The sequence below is a fragment of the Zootoca vivipara genome, chromosome 1 (genome assembly GCF_965207765.1).
Source record: "Zootoca vivipara chromosome 1, rZooViv2.hap1.1, whole genome shotgun sequence".
Taxonomy (NCBI): Eukaryota; Metazoa; Chordata; class Lepidosauria; order Squamata; family Lacertidae; genus Zootoca; species Zootoca vivipara.
Genome location: NC_142582.1, coordinates 39,754,116 through 39,774,686, shown reverse-complemented (window position 1 = coordinate 39,774,686; position 20,571 = coordinate 39,754,116). Strand labels below are relative to the sequence as shown.

At 40.5% G+C, this 20,571-nt stretch overlaps 1 protein-coding gene across 7 annotated transcripts in view; it reads right to left on the bottom strand.

Annotated features, from left to right (window-relative positions):
- The window catches only part of NCKAP5 (NCK associated protein 5), a 492,200-nt gene that overhangs the window by 49,464 nt on the left and 422,165 nt on the right, over positions 1-20,571 (bottom strand). For all 7 annotated transcript variants that reach the window (XM_035130237.3, XM_035130308.3, XM_088652144.1 and 4 more), the window contains 3 exons: positions 8,738-9,055; positions 2,279-2,415; positions 848-980 (listed from right to left, as the gene is read on the bottom strand). In XM_035130237.3, the coding sequence (XP_034986128.3) occupies positions 848-980; positions 2,279-2,415; positions 8,738-9,055 (588 nt within the window). The remainder of the gene's footprint in view (positions 1-847; positions 981-2,278; positions 2,416-8,737; positions 9,056-20,571) is intronic.

Genomic DNA, 20,571 nt, shown 5'->3' with positions numbered 1-20,571 from the left:
CTTTGCTGGATCTGGAACAAATTTCGTTCTCATACTCATACTCTGGGATGGATTTGTAGTCAATGCCTACACACTGCATATCAGTGGATGATGAACTGGGGGTTCTCAAGATGTTGCTGGACTCCTATTCACTTCAGTCCCAGCCAGTATGGCTGATGGTCAGTTGATGGGAGCTGTAGTCCAACATAAACTGATGGAAGTTATAGTCCAACAAGTTCCCCACTCACCCCGATCTACATTTTAATCTCACCTTTGCACTAAAAAAGAAGATAAAATCCTACATTCTTTAAAACTGTATGCATATCTGTCTACCACTTGTTCTAACACATTTTTAGAGAGACAGCAAATTCACCAAAATATCACATTGATTCCCTCCCCCCCCCCAATTTTAGTAACAATCAACAGGTATTAACTGAAATGGAATGGGTGAGAACAAAATAGTTATTTGTGAGGGGAGAACCAGAAACAGCTTTAACTGTATGTAGCAGTGTGAGCTACATAACATGGAGGTGAGGAAATTAACTTCATGGCTCATTGGGTTATTTTAAACTACCTACAAATGCAATATATATAAATACAAAGAGATACATTATTGAAGCTATAATCCAACTGAAGACGTTTTTAGTTTCAACACAGGGATTTACAACTAAAAAAGTTATAGTTTGGCTTTTAGTGTCAAACATAGCATAAGAGGCAAAAATTGATGTACATATACAATAAAAAGCACATAATGGAAAATAAGATTTGGAAAGAGATGAGAAAACGTAGACATAGTGCAAGCAAAACACAAACAACTGCCATGACAAAGGTGGGATCAATACATCCCTGTGTACAAATTTTAAATTACCTTGCTTGTTGTTTTTCATTAAATCTACCAACTTTTCCCCTCCGGTTCCAAAATCGCTTGTTTCGTACTCCAGCTCTGTTTCGGTATCACTGCTACTGCTAGCAGAGTAAGTGCACACTCTCAGCGCCCTGTCCTGTACACAGCAACATTAAAGGACAAATCCATGACTCAGAAGAGAAAAACATTACACTGAATACAAAGGATCTGGAGTGCAGCACAATAGGTGAGCCATTTCGTCTCTCTTCAGTCTAGCCTATTTATTTAGCTGCTGCAATTTGGCATTGATTATGTAATTAAATGTCACAAATCTCTGAAAACAGATTTCATCCTCCAGCAAGTATTGTCCAGGAATAATCTATGTTCACAGCCCCTATTTTCAGGAAATCCAGCCTGGGTATATGCATAGATTCTTCTCAGGTTTATGTCATAACAAAGCATTTGAGAAAAGGTGATCTATGAGTGGTGACAAACAAGAATTCAGACTGGAACATTTACCTGCCATTACCAGTATATTTGAGGACTGAGCAAGGCATTATCTCAGCAAATAAATATCCCCCAACCTGCGTTTCCCAGCATCAATCCCTGGCATCTCTAGGTGGAAGAGCTAGATTGACCAATGGCCTGACTCAGTAGAATACAACTTCCTATGTTCCTAACAGGAATATGGGGGAATGGAGGTACTGACGGATGAACGTCAGTGGGCAAGAGGGAAAGAAATTGTATTAAATTAAATTACATAATTTGGTGTGAATTTGGTTTGATCTGCAATAATTTGGAAAAATATTTTTTGAAAAAAATAGAAAAGTTTGGTGTGGGGGCTTCATCTCTTAAGGAGACATATTATAAGCCCTTATGTCACAGATTCCTCCTCTGTAAACTTATTGTTCGCCTAATAACAACAATTACCATTTATTTATTTATACAGTCGGCAATTATTATTAATTATGAATACTCACAATACATCATTAGATGGAAGGTGATAATTGAGTATGAAGTTATTTCTGTTAGGTTGTTAGAATAATATTACAGAAGGTACTTAGCAATTTAGTTATTTTACTACTCTTCCTGGTACCCAAAATCTAACATTTACAGTGGTTGATATTTGCTTCCCATTGGTGGCCTGGGCAGTCACACTCATGAGAAAATGGAACATAGGAAACTGCTTTATACCAGCTCAGGCCATTGGTCCTTCTAACTCAGTACTGTCTACTCTGACTGGATGTGGCTTTTCAAGGTTCCAGGCAGGAGTCTTTCACAGTTCTATCTGGAGATGCTGTGGGGAATTCAAGCTTGGACATTCTGTACGCAAAGCATGTGTTCTACCTACTTTACACGTAGGTAGAGCAAAATGAAACTATAGCCCCATTGTCTGTTGCCTGAGCTACTTAAAGGAAATTATACATGTGTCTGGTTTATCTCTTTCATTTGTACCTTGGCTTTAATAGCTTTTTTGCTGCTCCAATCCGGAAACATCTTGTTGCCACATTTTTCTTTTTCTGAATGCTTTAATGATACAGAAGTCAGTGAACTCTCTTCTTGTCCTTTTTTTTCCACAGGGCTCGTTATTCCTGGGTAAAAGAAAGTAGCAGCAAAAGATTTTGAACATCAGAGTGTGAAAAATAGCGTTTGATTCCATTTCCATGAAAGGGTCAAGTTATTTCACTTGATCCACCCTGAATGCACTGCACTTCTACAAAGACTAGTTTTGCTTAATGTGTTAGGAAAGCAATATCTGAAATGGTTACCTAGTAAATGGAGAAGAGACATCCACTGGACAGAAGAGAAAAAGGAAAAACGAGTCTCCAGAGCCACATCCCTTAAATAGCCCAGAAAACATTTCTGAACCTCTATTGGATTTGGCTTCCATGTATACATTTTAATTTTTTTAAAAAAAATTATTTATATTTATATTTTTTATTTGCAGTAATGAGGAATATCAACAACCTCAGATATGCAGATGACACAACCTTGATGGCAGAAAGTGAGGAGGAATTAAAGAACCTTTTAATGAGGGTGAAAGAGGAGAGCGCAAAATATGGTCTGAAGCTCAACATCAAAAAAACCAAGATCATGGCCACTGGTCCCATCACCTCCTGGCAAATAGAAGGGGAAGAAATGGAGGCAGTGAGAGATTTTATTTTCTTGGGCTCCTTGATCACTGCAGATGGTGACAGCAGTCACGAAATTAAAAGACGCCTGCTTCTTGGGAGAAAAGCAATGACAAACCTAGACAGCATCTTAAAAAGCAGAGACATCACCTTGCCTACAAAGGTCCGTATAGTTAAAGCTATGGTTTTCCCAGTAGTGATGTATGGAAGTGAGAGCTGGACCATAAAGAAGGCTGATCGTCGAAGAATTGATGCTTTTGAAATATGGTGCTGGAGGAGACTCTTGAGAGTCCCATGGACTGCAAGAAGATCAAACCAATGCATTCTTAAGGAAATCAGCCCTGAGTGCTCACTGGAAGGACAGATCGTGAAGCTGAGGCTCCAATACTTTGGCCACCTCATGAGAAGAGAAGAATCCTTGGAAAAGACCTTGATGTTGGGAAAGATGGAGGGCACTAGAAGGGGACGACAGAGGATGAGATGGTTGGACAGTGTTCTCGAAGCTACGAACATGAGTTTGACCAAACTGCGGGAGGCAGTGGAAGACAGGAGTGCCTGGCGTGCTATGGTCCATGGGGTCACAAAGAGTCGGACACGACTAAACGACTAAAAAACAACAATGAGGAATAGATTGTGCAACATATACCACACAGGCCCCATCTCACACAGGTCCCAACTATGATTCCAGTAAAATGGATTTGCACTTCCATGTAAATAATTCATGAGTAAAGAACACTGTTGGTGCAACTAGGCACTGGGTGGACGATTCAATGCCACCCCTTGTTTTTGTGATACGAAGGGCTCAGAAACCATTCTTTCCATTTCCCACAGTTTCTTTCAGTTCCTAATGTGTTTGGATGGCAGGAAGGGTAAATACAGATAGACCCATATCACAAGTAGGGTACCTGTGGTCCTCCACATGTTATTGGACTATGATTTCCATCATCCCTGACCATGGGCCAAGAATTTAAACTGGCAGACTTGAAGAAATATATTTCAGCACAAATGCTTTCAGCCAACTCCTTCCTTCCTTCCTTCCTTCCTTCCTTCCTTCCTTCCTTCCTTCCTTCCTTCCTTCCTTCCTTCCTTTTTGAAACAGCATTGTGTAGAACAAATATACAAGTAAATCCACTGTATTTTGTAGAATCCACTGATAATTGCTGTGTGTATGTATGAGAGAGGGGGAGGGAGGAGATGGGGGAGATGGGTCAGATGATAAAATTTGAGAATGAGAAAGTTGACCTCCCAATCTGCTATATACTACTTTTTTTACATTCCTTCAAGACAATTTAATTAAGAAACAAAACCTGGAAGCCTGGTGCAGCGAATATTAGCATTAAGTTCGGGACAATCTTATTGCTACTGACTTCTTATGAAGCAATTCAGTGCTTGCAGTTTCTATTCAATTTGTTATAATGATAGTGTTTAATCATAAAGTCTACTGCATAGCACAATGCTGAATTGAGGTCACACATGTAGCTATCCAAGCATGTAGCATATAATCTATAACTAAGATTTCTCTTCTGAATCTCCCTTAGTTGTGCTATTAATTAACAATACACTTTTTAAAACACACATACACACAAAATAACATGAATTAAAAATATCTTTTCTTTTGCTTTGATTTGAAATGAGCAGGGGAGTTTCCAATGAAGGGTGTACAATTTGTGTGTTTGCATTCCATTATAACTACGGTGCAAAACTGCACTGGGAATATTGCTAAATCAACTAAATTCCAACATGTTTAATTAGAATACTTCGCATAAACTCACAACAATCTTTAATGCTGCCTATTTACTCCTTTGCTCAATTTAAATATTGACACATTAGCAAAACATTATTTGGTACACTTGCCATAGACTTCAGCCAAATCTCTAATTCTCATATGGATGTGGGGCTAGAGAGTGATTCTGCTTCATAGTTATGCAGGCTAAACATATTACGGTGGTCCATTTGCATGAGTCCCCCCCCCCACCTCTCCTTTATGAAGCACTTAGAAAGCCCGATTCAGAGCTTAGTCGAGTTGATGTTAACAAAATCTAAGCAGATTCATTTTATTCCCATCTAATGGAAGAGTAAGTGGGTGAGTCCTGGTCCTAACATTGAGGCAGGGACATGGGAACCAGCCAAATATCTCACAGGTGACTCACAGGGCCTTCTCGGTGGTGGCGCCTGCCCTGTGGAACGCCCTCCCAACAGATGTCAAAGAGGAAAACAACTACCAGACTTTTAGAAGACATCTGAAGGCAGCCCTGTTCAGGGAGGCTTTTAATGTTTAATAGATTATTGTGTTTTATTTTTCTGTTGGAAGCCGCCCAGAGTGGCTGGGGAAACCCAGCCAGATGGGCGGGGTATAAATAAATTATTATTATTATTATTATTATTATTATTATTATTATTATTATTATTATTATTATTATATCAACTACCGTGTTTAAACAAGGCCAGCTCCACCATCTTGTCATATGTCTCAGGCAGCAAAATGTCTTCAGCTGGTCCTTCCAGTGGGGATAGGTTTTTTGGTCCAGATCTTAAAATGATCAACAGAATACAGAGTGTTTCAACAGGTCTTGTCCTATATGTCTATATAATTGCTTGCTTTGGACTTGTAACTGTCATCCTTGCATAGATCTGGGTGTTCTTTGCTGCTGTAGGACTGGATGGCTGTCTTTAAAGATTTATCAATTTAACTTTAAATATTGTTTTATTAAAATTATGGCCTCAGTTATTGTTCAAATAATGGGTTGGTACCTTGATTTTGGGTTCCTAAAGATAATAATTATATTGGATCAACCCTAAGGTGCTTCAACTTACCTTGGGTTGTGGATTAAGCAACACTAGCCTTATCTAATTCATTATCACAAGTCTTTACATTCCCCATTTGACTAATCTCTAATGCATCTCTGCCAGAAGTCACATGGCTAATGTATAGAAAAGATGGGATTTTGTCACATGGTTCTCATAAGGCAGAACATAATACAGCTGATCATTAATAAAATATATTAATTCTAGAGAGACTAGGGAAAGATATACATGAGAAAGTTGATAACTTGCCATATTTTTCCGTGTATAACACACCCCCATGTATAAGACGCCCCCTATTTTAGGGGACTACATATTAAGAAAATGGGGGGAGATTGCCCACAGTTATTGAGCTTTTTTGGGGAAGGATTGGCCGGAGCTGTTGAGCTTTTTTTTAGGGGGGTACAGCAGTAACCAATCCCTAGCCCCCCTATGCACTATCCGTGTATAAGACGACCCCCAATTTTTAACATACTTTTAAAATAAAAAACCTCGTCTTATGCACAGAAAAGAACGGTACTCTCCTTTGCTTTCCTCTTCCAATCAAATTCGGAACACTTCAGCCCTATCTTTGTGTGCAGAAATGAGATTTTTTTCATTTTATTTCCCTGTGTCCATTCCTTTCATTCTTGTCCAGATCTTTTTTTTGGGGGGGGGGGCTTTGTGGGCCCTGAGTGTTGTGTCCTATGTGTCCGGAGTGTTGAGGAAAGGGTGGGATTATCCATGCATGAAAAATGCAGCATGGCTGAACAGTTGATGGGCATTGCTTAGTGTTCCCACAGTCACTGCCTCCTCTATGAGCTACCCAGAGCTCCCACTGCTTAGTAAAAGCATGAACAGGGCCGTCTTAAGCATATCCAGCACTGTGGTGCAAAGATCCCTCTGGCGCGTGCCCCCCAAGTTTCCCAGAGTTGTTGACCTTTTCCCAAGCCTCTGCAGGGATCGCTCTCCTCTCGCGGAGGCTTGGGAAGGAAGCTGCACGCCCACCAGCAATATGGTTAGTGGGGCGCAGCTTCCATCCTAAGCCTCTGCAGGGATTGCTCTCCTCCCACAGAGGTTTGGGAGGGAAGCAGCACGCCCACCAGCAATATGGTTAGTGGGGCGCAGCTGGCGAGCGTGCAGGGAAAGAGGAGGCCGCCGGCAAAGCCATGCAGCAACCCCACTGGCTGGAGTGCCCCTGAGAGGTCAGCGCCCTGGTGCAATGCACCACTAAGCCCTATGGGAAAGATGGCTCTGAGCATGAAGGGAAGAAAAGGGGATGCTAGTACTCTCTGCCCTAATTTTTCTACTAAGCTGGTTCCCTGGGGTTGGCTTTCCACAGGAATGTTGGAGAGCTGAACAGAGGAGGAAGCATGGGGAATGTGTTGAGAATGGCTTGCAGGCAACCATGAGGATGGGGAGTTTAGCCTTGAGCATCTTGGCCTGTATTTCATTCAGAAGCCACTTTGAAGGAACATCAGGGCAACATTGGAATAGATCTCTCCCTCCTTCTCTAGCCCTCAGTTCTTAAATTAAGCTGCTATCTCTGTAATCACAGCAGTGCCTTGAGTGAAGTTCTGAAAGTCTGGGATATGGTAAGCATTCTTCAGGCAAACCACTGTTGGTACTGGGGAATGCAGGGTAGGAGGAGGAGGAGGAAATAGACAATATAACAACAAAGACAAGTGCTGCTGTGCTTCAAGCATTCATTCTAAAGGTATCTTTTCAGCCCTGAACCCCATACATAATGCAACAAATGAATAGCTTTATGCATTAGGAACTATACTGAGTTGAGATATATATAATAAAAAGTACTCCTAAGAACAACAAATGGAAGATTTGGGGACTTGGTATGCCATGTCTGTTTCATGTTGTTACTGATTTATATGTTTTATATATAAGGGCACATGCTCCGTAGCTGGATTTCGGCATTTTGAGCTCCTTGTATAGTGATGTCCTGTGTTGTGCTCATATTTATCAAAAACTTACATTTATTGTTAGGTTGCTTCAAGCTTTATGTTTATTTCATAATGCTAGCAATTGCTCCAGTGTAAATCTTGTTTGACCAGGGGAGCAACAACTATCTAACACTTTATGTTGTAAGTATGTACCCCTGGACAATGTCTGAAAACTGTACTGCCCACTAGTATCTCTGCACATGGTTTTGAAGTGTCATTGCCATGCTACCCTTTTCTGGAGTCAATAAGGTAAGCACATCCATGCGTTACAAAATATACCTCTATTCTAAACCACCCTAACAGTGCCATAAATTAAACAGGAATCTCAACAACTACACTTAGCAAGCAGTGGGTGTCTAAATATAAGCTAAGCATGACACAGCTTGCATCCCTTGTAGGAACCAGTCTGATTATGATAAAATGTCTATTGTTGTTGTTGTTGTTTAGTCATTTAGTCGTGTCCGACTCCTCGTGACCCCATGGACCATAGCACGCCAGGCACTCCTGTCTTGCACTGCCTCCCGCAGTTTGGTCAAACTCATGTTCGTAGCTTGTCTATTATATTGCATTAAAGGTTTGGACACATCAAGCTGGATAATGTTGGTTGCACTTAGGTCCCATTTAAATCTATGTAAAAAGATACCAGGACTTAAATAGCACAGTAACAGCTGCTTAACTTTCACAATACAGTCATATCTATATTTAAAGAAAATTTAGGAAGCAAAAGTTGACACATTTCTGAAGCCTCTTGGACTTGTTTTTGGTAAACATTCCTGGTGTATGCTTTAAATTTTATCACTGGGCTGCTTATAGAAATGGTGTGTCATACAGCAATTGTTTTATAGATTAGTATTTTATTTAACAAGATTTCCATGTCAGTGCAGTGCAGTCTCCAGCTTGTTAACCTTCTGCAGTGACTTGATGAGTCTTTTCAGCTGTACATTTCATATGTCTTTCATCCAATGTCATTAGTACAGTCTCCACTAATGGGAACAGGCACCAGGGCACAAAAGATCTAATTTCCAGTATAACTGTCATCTTACCTGCAGAAGCTGGCTTTGGAAGGCGACTCTGAAAAGTCTGTACACCCTTAGCAGTCATGGCAGGATCTGATGTTGAATGAGTTATTATGCTCTCCACAGATCCCTGGTCCTTATTAGCTGTTGAAGGCACTTCTCGCTCAAGGGTTTTGGCTTTTTCAGAAGAAGCTGGAGGGAAAGCTTGCGCAGGTGATATGAAAACGTCAGCTTCTAAATCCAGTTCTTGTTTAGAAACGTGTCGTCCAGTCGAGCGGTTTCCTGAGTCTGGGAGAGGGAAGGTTCCTATCCCACTGTCCAGTGTCCTCATTTGGCAGCAGGATTCTAAGAAAGAGCAATACAGTGTAATTTGGGAAACCTGACAAAAACTACAAAAAACAAAAGACACCTTGAAGAAACAGCTTTTGTGCAGCGGTGGGAAAACGGCTTCACTCACAAAGGGCATCAGTTTCAGCCTCTAGCATCTCTATCTAAAACATTGGAGATCTTAGAGGCCCACTGTCGGTCATAATGTACAATATTGGTCTAGAACAGACCCAGTGGATCATAGGTTCAAATGTATTTAGTACCGAAGAAGTACTATGCTTATGGTAATGGGGTTCTTCCAGTATTTTGGCATAGATTTTTTTTTTCATTCGTAAGAAAAAAGTGCCGTTTCTCAACTGAAATAAAATACCCAGCACAGAATTAATCATAGCTGCATGACTACGGTAGCTTGTGTCTGTTTGATTAGGAGACATACATTAGAAAAGGCCCAATTCATAATCTTCTTAAGCAAAGTGCTTAAGTATGCAATTGAATTCAGTTTAATCAGGAGCATTTGTACACAAAGCTCAAAGAATAACACATTTGGTAAGATGATACCTTTTGTTACAACTGTAGTATTTTGTTTTTTTCTAGGGGGACTTTCATCACAGCTTTTTTCTATTATAGTTTAGACTTCACATACTGCTGTAGGCTGATTTTATCCACAACAATATATGATTATGTTCACTGTCTTTACAGAAGGCATTTCAATCCAAAAGAGTTAGCTGCTACCAGTGATTATGTTTGCCTGTTTAGCCAGTTCATTAATTATTTGTGGATTTGCCAGTCTTTGATAGCTGGGACTGCAACAAGAAATATTGCCCCTGTTATATAACTCAAGTATGGGCATCAAAATTCATTTGTGCCTCACTAGTTTATAGCACAGAAGCCTCAACCAAGTATAGGAACTCTATGGGGTTACAGGCTACACAGAATAAATGTCAAGGTAGAATGTGATTATCTTAAATCTTAGGGTTTCTTTCAGGACCAATAATATAAATATTATATATATAATACAAAAGGTAAACACACCTTCTATCTATGCCATGTACTTAACTTCAGATGAAATTTGGTTGAGTAGGCAAACATTTTCAGTTTACAAAAAGTGAGATTTTGCTTCTGCATAACTGGCTGCCATTTCAGCACCACGGACAGCCCCTATACATGGAACTAAAGCTCAGGGTGTGTGATCAGTTGACTCAGCTTGCTTCTTTTGTGCAGAGTATTAAGCCAGGCTTAAAAAGCAACTCTTCCCAAAGGGTGCTGGCAGTGGCAACCATAACAGCCCTGCAGGTACATTCAAATCTAATCATGCTCACCACATGGTCTGATCTATATGTATTCACTAACATTGCAGGGAGGTGGAGATGGAAGGCAATCCAGAAAATATGTTGCTTTCCTAAGCCTTTTGTTTTCATTGATGAGTTTTGTTTTGACATTTCCATGTCTCTCAGTGGAGTGGTAAGGCCTTATTATAGACCACATGATATTGTAGTCTATGAATCCCTCTTTACAATAATATATTTACTGACCATAGCATGCAACTATAACAGAAGCCTCCACTATTTCCAATTTGGCTTAATTTATTTCCCTTTTGCTGAATACCATTTTAATCCCCATTTCTAGTTTCAGCAGGTTCATTAGTTTTGTACAGTGAAGAAAACAAATACATGACAGAATCTTTCTACTTGTACAAATTAGATGCCCACCTCGTCAGCTTGTACAGTACATGTAATATCAGAAATATCAAATATTCCAGAACTGGAGGACAATTAAATCAAATTCCCCCTTAAAGCACTGATAATGGAGAAGACTTTACAGCAGAGGTTTTTAACCTTTTTGAGTCCACGGCTCCCTTAACCAACTACATTCTTTCTGTGGCACCCCTGTGGGGCTCAGGAGCCCAGTTAGTCACCCGTTGCCTGCAGAGCTGGCAGCCCCCCACCCCTTTTTGAACACCCTCGCTTGTGGAGTGTTCCCTCAGCCTCCTCTTCTCCCCCCACTTCCTGGGATTCCTCTGGGCAGCTGCTGCTGCTGTCCCTGGTCTCTGAGCTTCTCCCCACCCCCAAATAAAGGTGCCTCCCAGAAGTACCATTTGCCTCTGGAGCTTATAGCCAGGGCTGCTGCAATAAACAGCTGTGCAAGCCTTTGGAAGGCAGAGATGTGAGAGGGCATCAGAGGAGGGAGGGAGGGAAGGAAAGAGGAACAGAGGCCAGTGTTGCCTGCAGCACCCCTGACTAACATTCAAGGCACCCCAGCGTCCCACGGCACACTGATTGAAAACCACTGCTTTACAGAAATGGATTCAAATGTCTAGTGGCAAAAGGGAATGATGCAGACAAAGAAACCGACACTGCTATAGGGAGCCATACAGAAAGGCAGCACACTCTTTCACAACCAACGCTTGCAATTCTCAAAAGATTTATTTCCAAGGGAGAAAGACTCCAGCCCAAGCCTCTTTTGTTCTCTGAATTCTAGAGTCAAGACAGCTACATGCTGTAACTCTGTTTACAGCAGCTCCTTCCTCCTCCCTCTCCCTCTGTACATTTTGTGTTGGATCCCTGCTTATGGCTGTCAATGGAACTATAATTTTGGTTCCTATCATCAATCTACATTTATGGGGTTTGTGATGGAGTGGGAAATGAATATATGCACTGAGTCCTTCAAATGAAGAAATTTACTCAAAATGAGACTGGTAGAAAGGAGGTTGAGAGTGAAATCCTTCAATAATTCTTGGTGGTTTTTCAAAACCAAAATAATAGAAGCTTGGCTAATATGTATACTGCAGATCAGGAAAGGTACCAGGAGGGCCAAGAGGACAACCATGTGGTCAACAGACAGAGTTAAGGAAGTTATTAGAGGCAAGAAGGCTTCCTTCAGAAAATGGAAATCTCCTCCAAATGAGGAAAACAAAAAGGGCCACAAACTTTGGTAAAAGAAATGGGAGCAGACTATAAGTGATGAGGGGGGAAAAGAATCCGAGGAGCACATTATTAGAAACTAAAACCAATAAAAAAACCAGCCCTTAGTACAGTCATACCTCGGGTTACAGATGCTTCAGGTTGAGTCTTTTCAGGTTGCATCCTGCGCTGAACCCGGAAGTACCCGAACGGGTTACAGAAGCACTAAATCGCACTTTGTGCATGAGCAGAAGCGCGGAATCGCAACCCGCAGATGCAGTGCTGCAGGTTGCGAACACTGCGGGTTGCGAACGTGCCTCCTGCACAGATCACGTTTGCAACCCGAGCGTCCACTGTAGCTGGAAACCTAGGGAGGTAGTTGGAACTTGGGGTGAGATGGTAGTTAAAGTTGTGCTAAGGAGGATACGCCAGCCAAACCTCCAAAGGGAGGGCCCCCCACATTAATGATGCAAATACTGAAAAAGCTTGTTCTCTTGTAAGCACATTACACACTAACAAGATTATATCCTTTCCAAAAAAAAACACACAAACCTCAGCACCAGATATGTTACATTAAACATATGGCTTGTAGGATGTTGGATCCTGCTTTTATCCTGGTGTGCTCAGTGAAAAACATGATGCCACCCTTCACATGTGAAAACTTGCTAAAGTAAAGATTAATTCTTTATATTTTCACATCATTTATATATTCTCTTTTGGGGGAAGGGCAAGTTAGGAATGCATTTAGGTATACAAAGCATGAACAGCACCAAACAGAAGGCACGGACTTCTGATTAACTCCTACTGAAGGACCTAATGATATTTGCTTTTGTTCACATGAACACAGCCTCTGTCACTTAAATATATTACCCATGTGTCCTGGAGCTAGAATCTCCAAATAGCGGTTAAAAGGATTGTAATGGCAATTTACATGTAGCTTAAAAAGTAAATACCCAAGAGACCGATTTAGAAGCGCTGGCTTAAATCTGAGCAAAATTTAGGCTAAATGTCTGATAACATCTCCCGATAGTGAGCTCTTTAAAATTGTGGCAGATTCCCTCAAGGGAAAAGTTAGAAGTTCCACTGCTTGGGCAATTTCAAATTAGACTGAATAAAGGACTTCAGAATATACTGCGGTGAGCTATCTCATATTGGCTGACGATACTCAAAATGATGTAACAAATCTTTTCCCTTTCAATTTTATGTTCCTATGTATTGATGTTTTTATAATATTCTCCATTTGTTATTTAACTCTGCCCTAGTAAGCAAGGCTCTTTCAAATTCTGTTTTCATCTTTTCAAACTGTGAATCTTAAGAGGTTCTCCCCATATGATCCCATATAAATATTTTGCCTTAAAAACGACACCTTTAACAATGAATTGGTTTCTGAGCCAAGGTGGCGGCAACATGAGAAGGCATTTTCTGCGATAGCACCCTGTATGTGACCCTGCAACTCTGCTCCATAAAGTTAGGTTAGCTTCCCCTATTTGTGTTCTGCTGCCAATTCTATTTCTCTGCTTATTCATTTATGGCTGACATCCTCTATGCTGCTTTTCAGGATCACAGATCGTCCCAAAGTGGCTCGCAATAAAAATCATAACACAATAAAACATTATGAACTACGTAATTAAAATGAATACGTAATTTAACTCCATATATATAAGGCAGACAATCAGGAGATACCAAGACTACATAAAAATACCATAGCCAGCACCCTCATTCCCAACACTGAATATGAGCCACCCCAGCTCATCTTGACCAAAAGCTGACTGGAATGATTTTTACAGCTCTTCTGAAAGAAAACAAGGAGAGTGCTACATAAAACTCACCGGGAAGGGAGTTCCATAAACAGGGTGCCACCAATGAAAAATCCCTATCTCATGTGGCCACCCTTCTAACTGTATCCACTGGTGGATCCATAAGCAGAACCTCTGATGGTTCACATGAATTCACACTGTCCTTTCACTTAACTTGATTTCAAACAATTTGGGGCTTTAAAGCACTTTGAACTGAGCCCAGAAATGAACTGGCAAGCACTGCAGCTGGAGTAATAGGTAGGCTCAGAGTGTTTTGCCCCAACTAACACCCAGCTGCATTCTGCACTAGCTTTCATTTCTGAACCACATTTAAAGGCATCCCCATATAAAGTGCATTGCAGCAGTCTACTCAATTGAAAAGTTTCCCTTTTAAATAAACTATTGATTCTGTTGACAATCTTCATGCTTTTGCTTTTCTTGAATTTTTAACTACTGCTGTGTGTATGAGTGACTGCTGCTGTGCAGAAGAACAGAGTACACATTATTAAAAATAAACATTGCGACATCATTTGGATTCACGTTTAATTAATGGACCCTAGCCACTCTGTTCCTCTGTTTAGCCCTTGCTGTAATATTAGTAATTTTGTTCTGCAAGCCATAAGTGAGAATGGGAAATGCCTACACCTTCAAAGTTGCACTGAACTGTTCCTTATTAAAAATATGTGGAGACCATAGCAGTCCAGGCTGGCCCAATAATTTTTAAATGTTCTAACTTCCAAATATTAGTCTCTCTTTTTCATAGCACCTCCAATGCAAATAGGTTTTTACAGCCTTTTTTGTTGTTGTGTGCTACTAATGAACACTTTTAAGCTACATGTGTTGTTGGCAAGACAATCTCAAACTACAGATGGCAGAACAGATCTCTTTATTTGCCTGTCCTTTCCATTCTCGGAAATGCTAAAACAAGTGAAAAAACACACACACTAATATATATCTGCCAAATCAATGTCAGTTTAAAAGTGGATTATTTCTTTAGGGCTATAGCATCATTTGATCTAATTAGTCAAAGCTGAATGAAGCAGTTGTTTATAGTTTTCTTTAAAAGCCGAATCATGTACAAGCCTGCGAAGCAGTAAAACCACCTTCAGTAATAATTTCCACAGGGAAAGTATTGTGAGTCTTGCAGCAGAAATAACAAAAAGAGTCTTGTGGCACCTTAAAGAGCTTAACAAATGTTATTATAACACAAGCTTTCATGGACCAGATCCTTCAGATGCACAGAGTGTGATCCTCAGTTGTCAGGTGTAAACTTGACATGGCTGTAAAAGGGTGAAATATAGTTCAACTAAGGCTTCAACTACTCAACACTACTCATCTGAGCCTAAATCAGCCCTTACAGTTCATCCACTTTCTGGTCACTACTGTGCAACTACATAATGGACACACAAGCACCAACCTATATCAGAAACCTACTGCAGATATTTACATGCTTCTGTCTGGTTTCCATCAAGGAATAATCTACTATGAAACAGACCCAGACCACTTCTTGTTACCTATGACTCCCAGCTAAAACCACTACAACAAATAATCAGAGATCTAAATCTTATCTTGGACAATGATACTACTCATAGTTGTTGGGTGACAATTCTGTACTCTTCTTTTTTTACTGGTGACCCCACCCTCAACCAAAAAATCTACTCAGCAGCAAGAGAAGGCAACACAACAGAGAAATAAACAAGGACCAGACCATACAACAAATCCAAATGTCAACTCTTGTCCCCATGTCTACTCTGGCAATAGTATCACAGGACCTAAATAAATCAGCCACAAGATATATGGGACAATCTGCCAGAAATGACCTTCTGATTTCTACATAGGCCAGGGCCGACACAAAAGAATGTACGGATACAAATATGGCATCGGAAATGGCTTCCCCTCCTTTTCAGAACACAAATTCAACTCCCCCAGACTAAATGACATTCTAATCTCTGAATCTGAAGCGAGCGGTAGCTAAGCAGGAAGCAGCAGTTAGTAACAAATGGTGATGATTTAAAGCCAACATTCGAATACTGATTTATTTCAGGAAGTGTGTTTTCAATGTAACAAATGTCTGAAATATAAAAGCTAGTTTGAGCTTTGGAGTCAGAATTCTGGAATGAAAATTGGTGGGTAATTAATATTAATTCACTTGATGGGTCTTACATGATTTAGGATTCAACAGTGCAACCTTATAGCTCAGTCGTAAAGCACACACTTCACATGCAAAAAGTTCAAGGTTCAATTGCTGGCAGATATAGGGCTGGGAAAGACCCCTGTCTGTGGAGAGATGCTGCCAGTCAGTATTGACACTACTGAGCTAGAGTAACCAATTCTCTTACTTGGTATAAGGCAGCGTCCTATGTTCCTATCAGAGCCAGGTTAGAGGGCCAGGTTACATGTTGGTGGGCATCTATTTTAAAATCTAAATGGCCTTCACTCATTTCCTGAATAGGGAGGTGGCTCACATTTTAAGCTTGCCTATATCTATATCCAATGTACAGACAATGACCGATTTGCGCCTGTCCAATTGATGTGCGACCATACCGTGCATCATGGCAACCCAGAAGTGGCTTGGAAAGGGGGTGTAATGGGATGGGGACATAACGGGGCATAGCAGGATGTAATGGGGTGGAACGGGCTTATGCACACTCCGCTGATGAGTGAAGACCTAGAACGCAACCCCCGCACAAATGTGGGGTGGCCTGTGTAACAATTACAAAAACCTTGACCCTTCGAAGAGTGGAAGCATACTATAAAAAGCCACATAAGCATTAAGGTTTCTCATGAAGCATATCATATTACATGCAAAATCTAAAGTAGAAGACTAACTTTAAAAGCAGATGCTTGTGATCTGGCCACTGGAGCACCCTAGCGTTTGAAAAAATGCTTACATGTCGTATTGATGTTGCTGTCGTGTGGGAATCCCTTGCAGATGACTGCAGTGCCTGGAGACAGTCAGGTTGTATATGCACAGCAGTGACAACAGGAGGAATGACTACTGGGAGGAGTGCAGAGAAAAGAAACACCATTGTGCATCTGTATTGTGCACAACCTTCTTCCGTCCCAGGTGCAACAAAACATCTCTCTCCTATATCAGTTTCTACAGGTGCTGTAACCTTCCAACAGTTTGACTTCACCCCTAAAAGCACACTCCTCCATTCTCTCCTGAGACATATGGATGCCACCAACATGTGGTTTCTAATTGAAAAGTATATTTGGCACACACAAGCCTGGTTTGCAGTCACACTAAACCAACCCTACCTTAGCACAAATGTGCAGACTTCCAGAGAGTAGATCAGTATCATTTTGCTCTTGAACAAAGCAGTGGCTAGGCTTAGTGTGTCTTCTGAACCCTGGCTTGTGGTTTAGCTCTCTCTAAACTAACTATGAAGTGTGACCATTATTTACCCTATGGGAGAGTAAGACCACGAGTCTGGTTTTGGATGACACAGTAAGTCAAGCCATTACTTTGCTTTAGCACAGCACAGCAGCAGAACTACCAGGGAGGAGCAAAATGTCTGCAATCTCTTCTCCAGGAGCTCTCACACATTTGTGCTAAGCAGTGGTTTGGCTTAGTGTGACATGCAACCCAGGTTAAAACTTACAGAAACCCTGGAACAAGGGAAGCGTGAAACAACAACACCACATAGAGAACAGGTTCCACCAGTATTATGGGCCAAGAACATGGGGGAAGCAAGCAACAAAACTATATGCAAGTGCATATATTTCACTGAACTTAGCTTTTCTGGAATCCTTGTTATCATAATACTGTACAGTATTTTAGCTTTACATAAACGGAAGGTTAAAAGTTTTTTTTTTTTTTAAATACTTTGTCTAACAAGGAAGTTGAGCCAAATGCTATTGTGTTCTCCTTAGAGGAGGGATAACTAAACTGCATGCCACAGTAATGCTGCAGAAAAATTGGCAATTAGACAAGTGCCATGTGTACTATCTCTTAGAAGCAGAAAGCAATTATTTGTCTCCGCCAGACTGTGACGAACAGTAACTTGACATTATTTAAAAGATACTAATGCATGGTAGATTCTTATTATTCAGGGAGGACAGGGTTTTATATAATCTTCAAGTTACAACGATTTATTATTACATATGTATATGCCTGAAGTGTAGTTATTTCTATATGACACCATTTCAACAAGTCCCTGTTAACTATTTCTATTCGAAGTACTTTCAGAGTTTAGCAAAGATCCAATCATTCCCATAACCAAGATGATGCCCAGAGTGGAGACTACTTTTCTATCCATAAAGTTTAATTGTGCTTTTATCTGCTGAATATGTACAATTTTTGTAAACTGTATTGAAATCGATAAAAAGATGACTATAAATGATTCTGTGCGCTGCTCTGGTTTCGCCAGAAGCAGCTTAGTCATCCTGGTCACAGGACCTGGAAGCTGTCTGCAGACAAATGCCGGCTCCGTTGGCCCGTAGAGCGAGATAAGCACGCAACCCCCGAGTCATCCGCAACTGGACTTAATGGTCAGGGGTCCCTTTACCTTTATAAATGATTTAAATAAATAGGGTTGTTGTTGTTTTTTAAAAAAAGGAAGGCTGACTTTTAAAGCAAGAAGATACTATGCTGCATTTCTTTTCAAGATCAGACCTGTATGTTGATTTTGAACCATTATTTCATGTTCCCCTTTAAAAAGTTGATAAAAGGAGGATCATTCTTTAAATGGAAAGACATATAACAGGTGCTTTTTTCAACTTCTGCCATGAAAAATGTACTAGCACGTATGCTTCCAGTGTCAATTTTTCAGTTACATTTCAGTTCTCTGGTCCTCTCTTCAAAAACCATAAAGCAGTGACCACAAAGAATGATGTCTGTGTATACACATGCTCTTGTTAGGTCTAATACATTTTTTAAAAAACCAGGTTGTCTCTTGGATGCCTTAGGAAAGCCTCCCTCTGGAAGTGCTAGAAGATGTGTGATTACAGGTAACATTGTGCACACATAAATGCCTGTTGAAAAATTTGATCTGATGCCATTCTTCTTATCAAACTGCAACACCTCAGAATAGATACCTTTTTTTAAAAAAGGAAAACTGGCAACCTACTATATGCCTGCAAAGACATTTAGGGATTCTATAGATTTCTTTGGATGGCAAATGAGGAGATAAAGCAAATATCATTCCTTTATCTGATCATGTGTAAAATGAATGGTTTAAACACTACAACAGTGATAAGATGATTGCTAAATGATTCTTCTCAATTTCTATCAAAAGGGTTGATGGAAGAAATTAAGACTGACATTGATGAGTTGCGTTTTCAAGCACTGTGAGGTTTCATGATGAAAGACTACTTTTGGGAGGGGGCGGGAAGTAGAAATACATCTACTACACGTAGCTCTTTGTTTCACATGGGAGGAACTTTTGGAATTATTATTTTCCCCGTTTTCTCTCCCTTGCCAAATCAATGCCTTTCGGTTCTAAAGCAAACCTTGTAAGTGTGATCTATTTGTACTTTGTCATTCAATCCCATTTAGTTTGTTGCACGATTCTGCTCTATCTCAATAATTCATTAAAGCACTCACCTAATCTGACTCTGGTTTTTCAGTTCTAAGGCGAACATTATTTACTCAAATATGTCAAGCTTAATAGAGGCATTACAGTATGACACGTGCCAGACTTAATGCATAGACCCCATAAATCATATCGTTTCTTTCCATGCAATGCATCTGGCTGTATTTTTTCAGAGGATATTGCAAAACCTTAAAAAAAAACCCAGAGTCTAAACCAGGAACTGATACTCCTAAGTATTGGCCATGCTGGCTGGGGGCCGATGAGAGTTCAGGTCCAACAACATCTGGCAGGGGTGGTGGTAGCACATTTCCCCATACCTGGTCCAAATAGTAAAGTAACAACAAAGAATAGTTGTTGTAATACAGTTAACAAATATCATCATACATATAAATACTACTAACTGGAGATCCATTTGATACAGTAGCAAAATATGACTGTAGGGTATCAGGTTTCATTTAAAAGCTGGTATAGCATAGTGGATGGCTAAAGTTGGGAGGTAGGTACTTAAACCTGTGGTCATGCATGAACTCAGTATCATTTCTAAGATCTGTAAAGCTAATGGCCTAATATGCAGTGGGTAGAACTATGATCTACTATGTAAGGATTAGGAAATTTGAATAATTGAAATCATTACCATCATCATCATCACCACCATCCAAATAGAGTCAGCTGCATCTCAGCTGTATTGGAATAAATGGGACTGCAGTTGCAACTAGCTAGCCTCACTGATTCCAGCATGCAAAAATTATGGTCTCATGAATGACACTTTCTGAGTAGGTTCAGGAATGTCTTGGGTTGCAAGACATGCGCACTGTCTACCACTCTGGGCTTGTTGTTCTTGCTGCTCCTGGAGGTATGGAAGCGGCTGTATAAGGTTTGGAATCTTGTGTCGTGGCCATCAGTTTGTCTGCAGGCTCACAGAGTGTAGTGTGACATAAGGCTGTCAAGTCCTTGTGGCCTCTTTACAGCTTAAGTCCATGCTGGGTTTCTAGTAGCCCAGCCTCCGCCTACAAAGATGTCCCTCCCAGGTGGTGGTACACCCTTAAAGCATCCAGCAGAATGGAGAGGATTAGGGTGGTAGCAGTTGTACCAGGTATAATGCTACTGTCTAGAGATGATCCTAAAGGTTACCTAGCTAAGGCATAAAGTAGAGTGAATTCAGTTCAAGTTCCTATGTAGCCAAAACAGTATCATTCATGTGCGAGTTTGGCAGAACTTCAAGGTTTACAGAAACAGAAAAACCTTTAAACACACATCTAAGTTGGGGAGTAATTCCTAAGGACCCAATGGAAACATGCTTG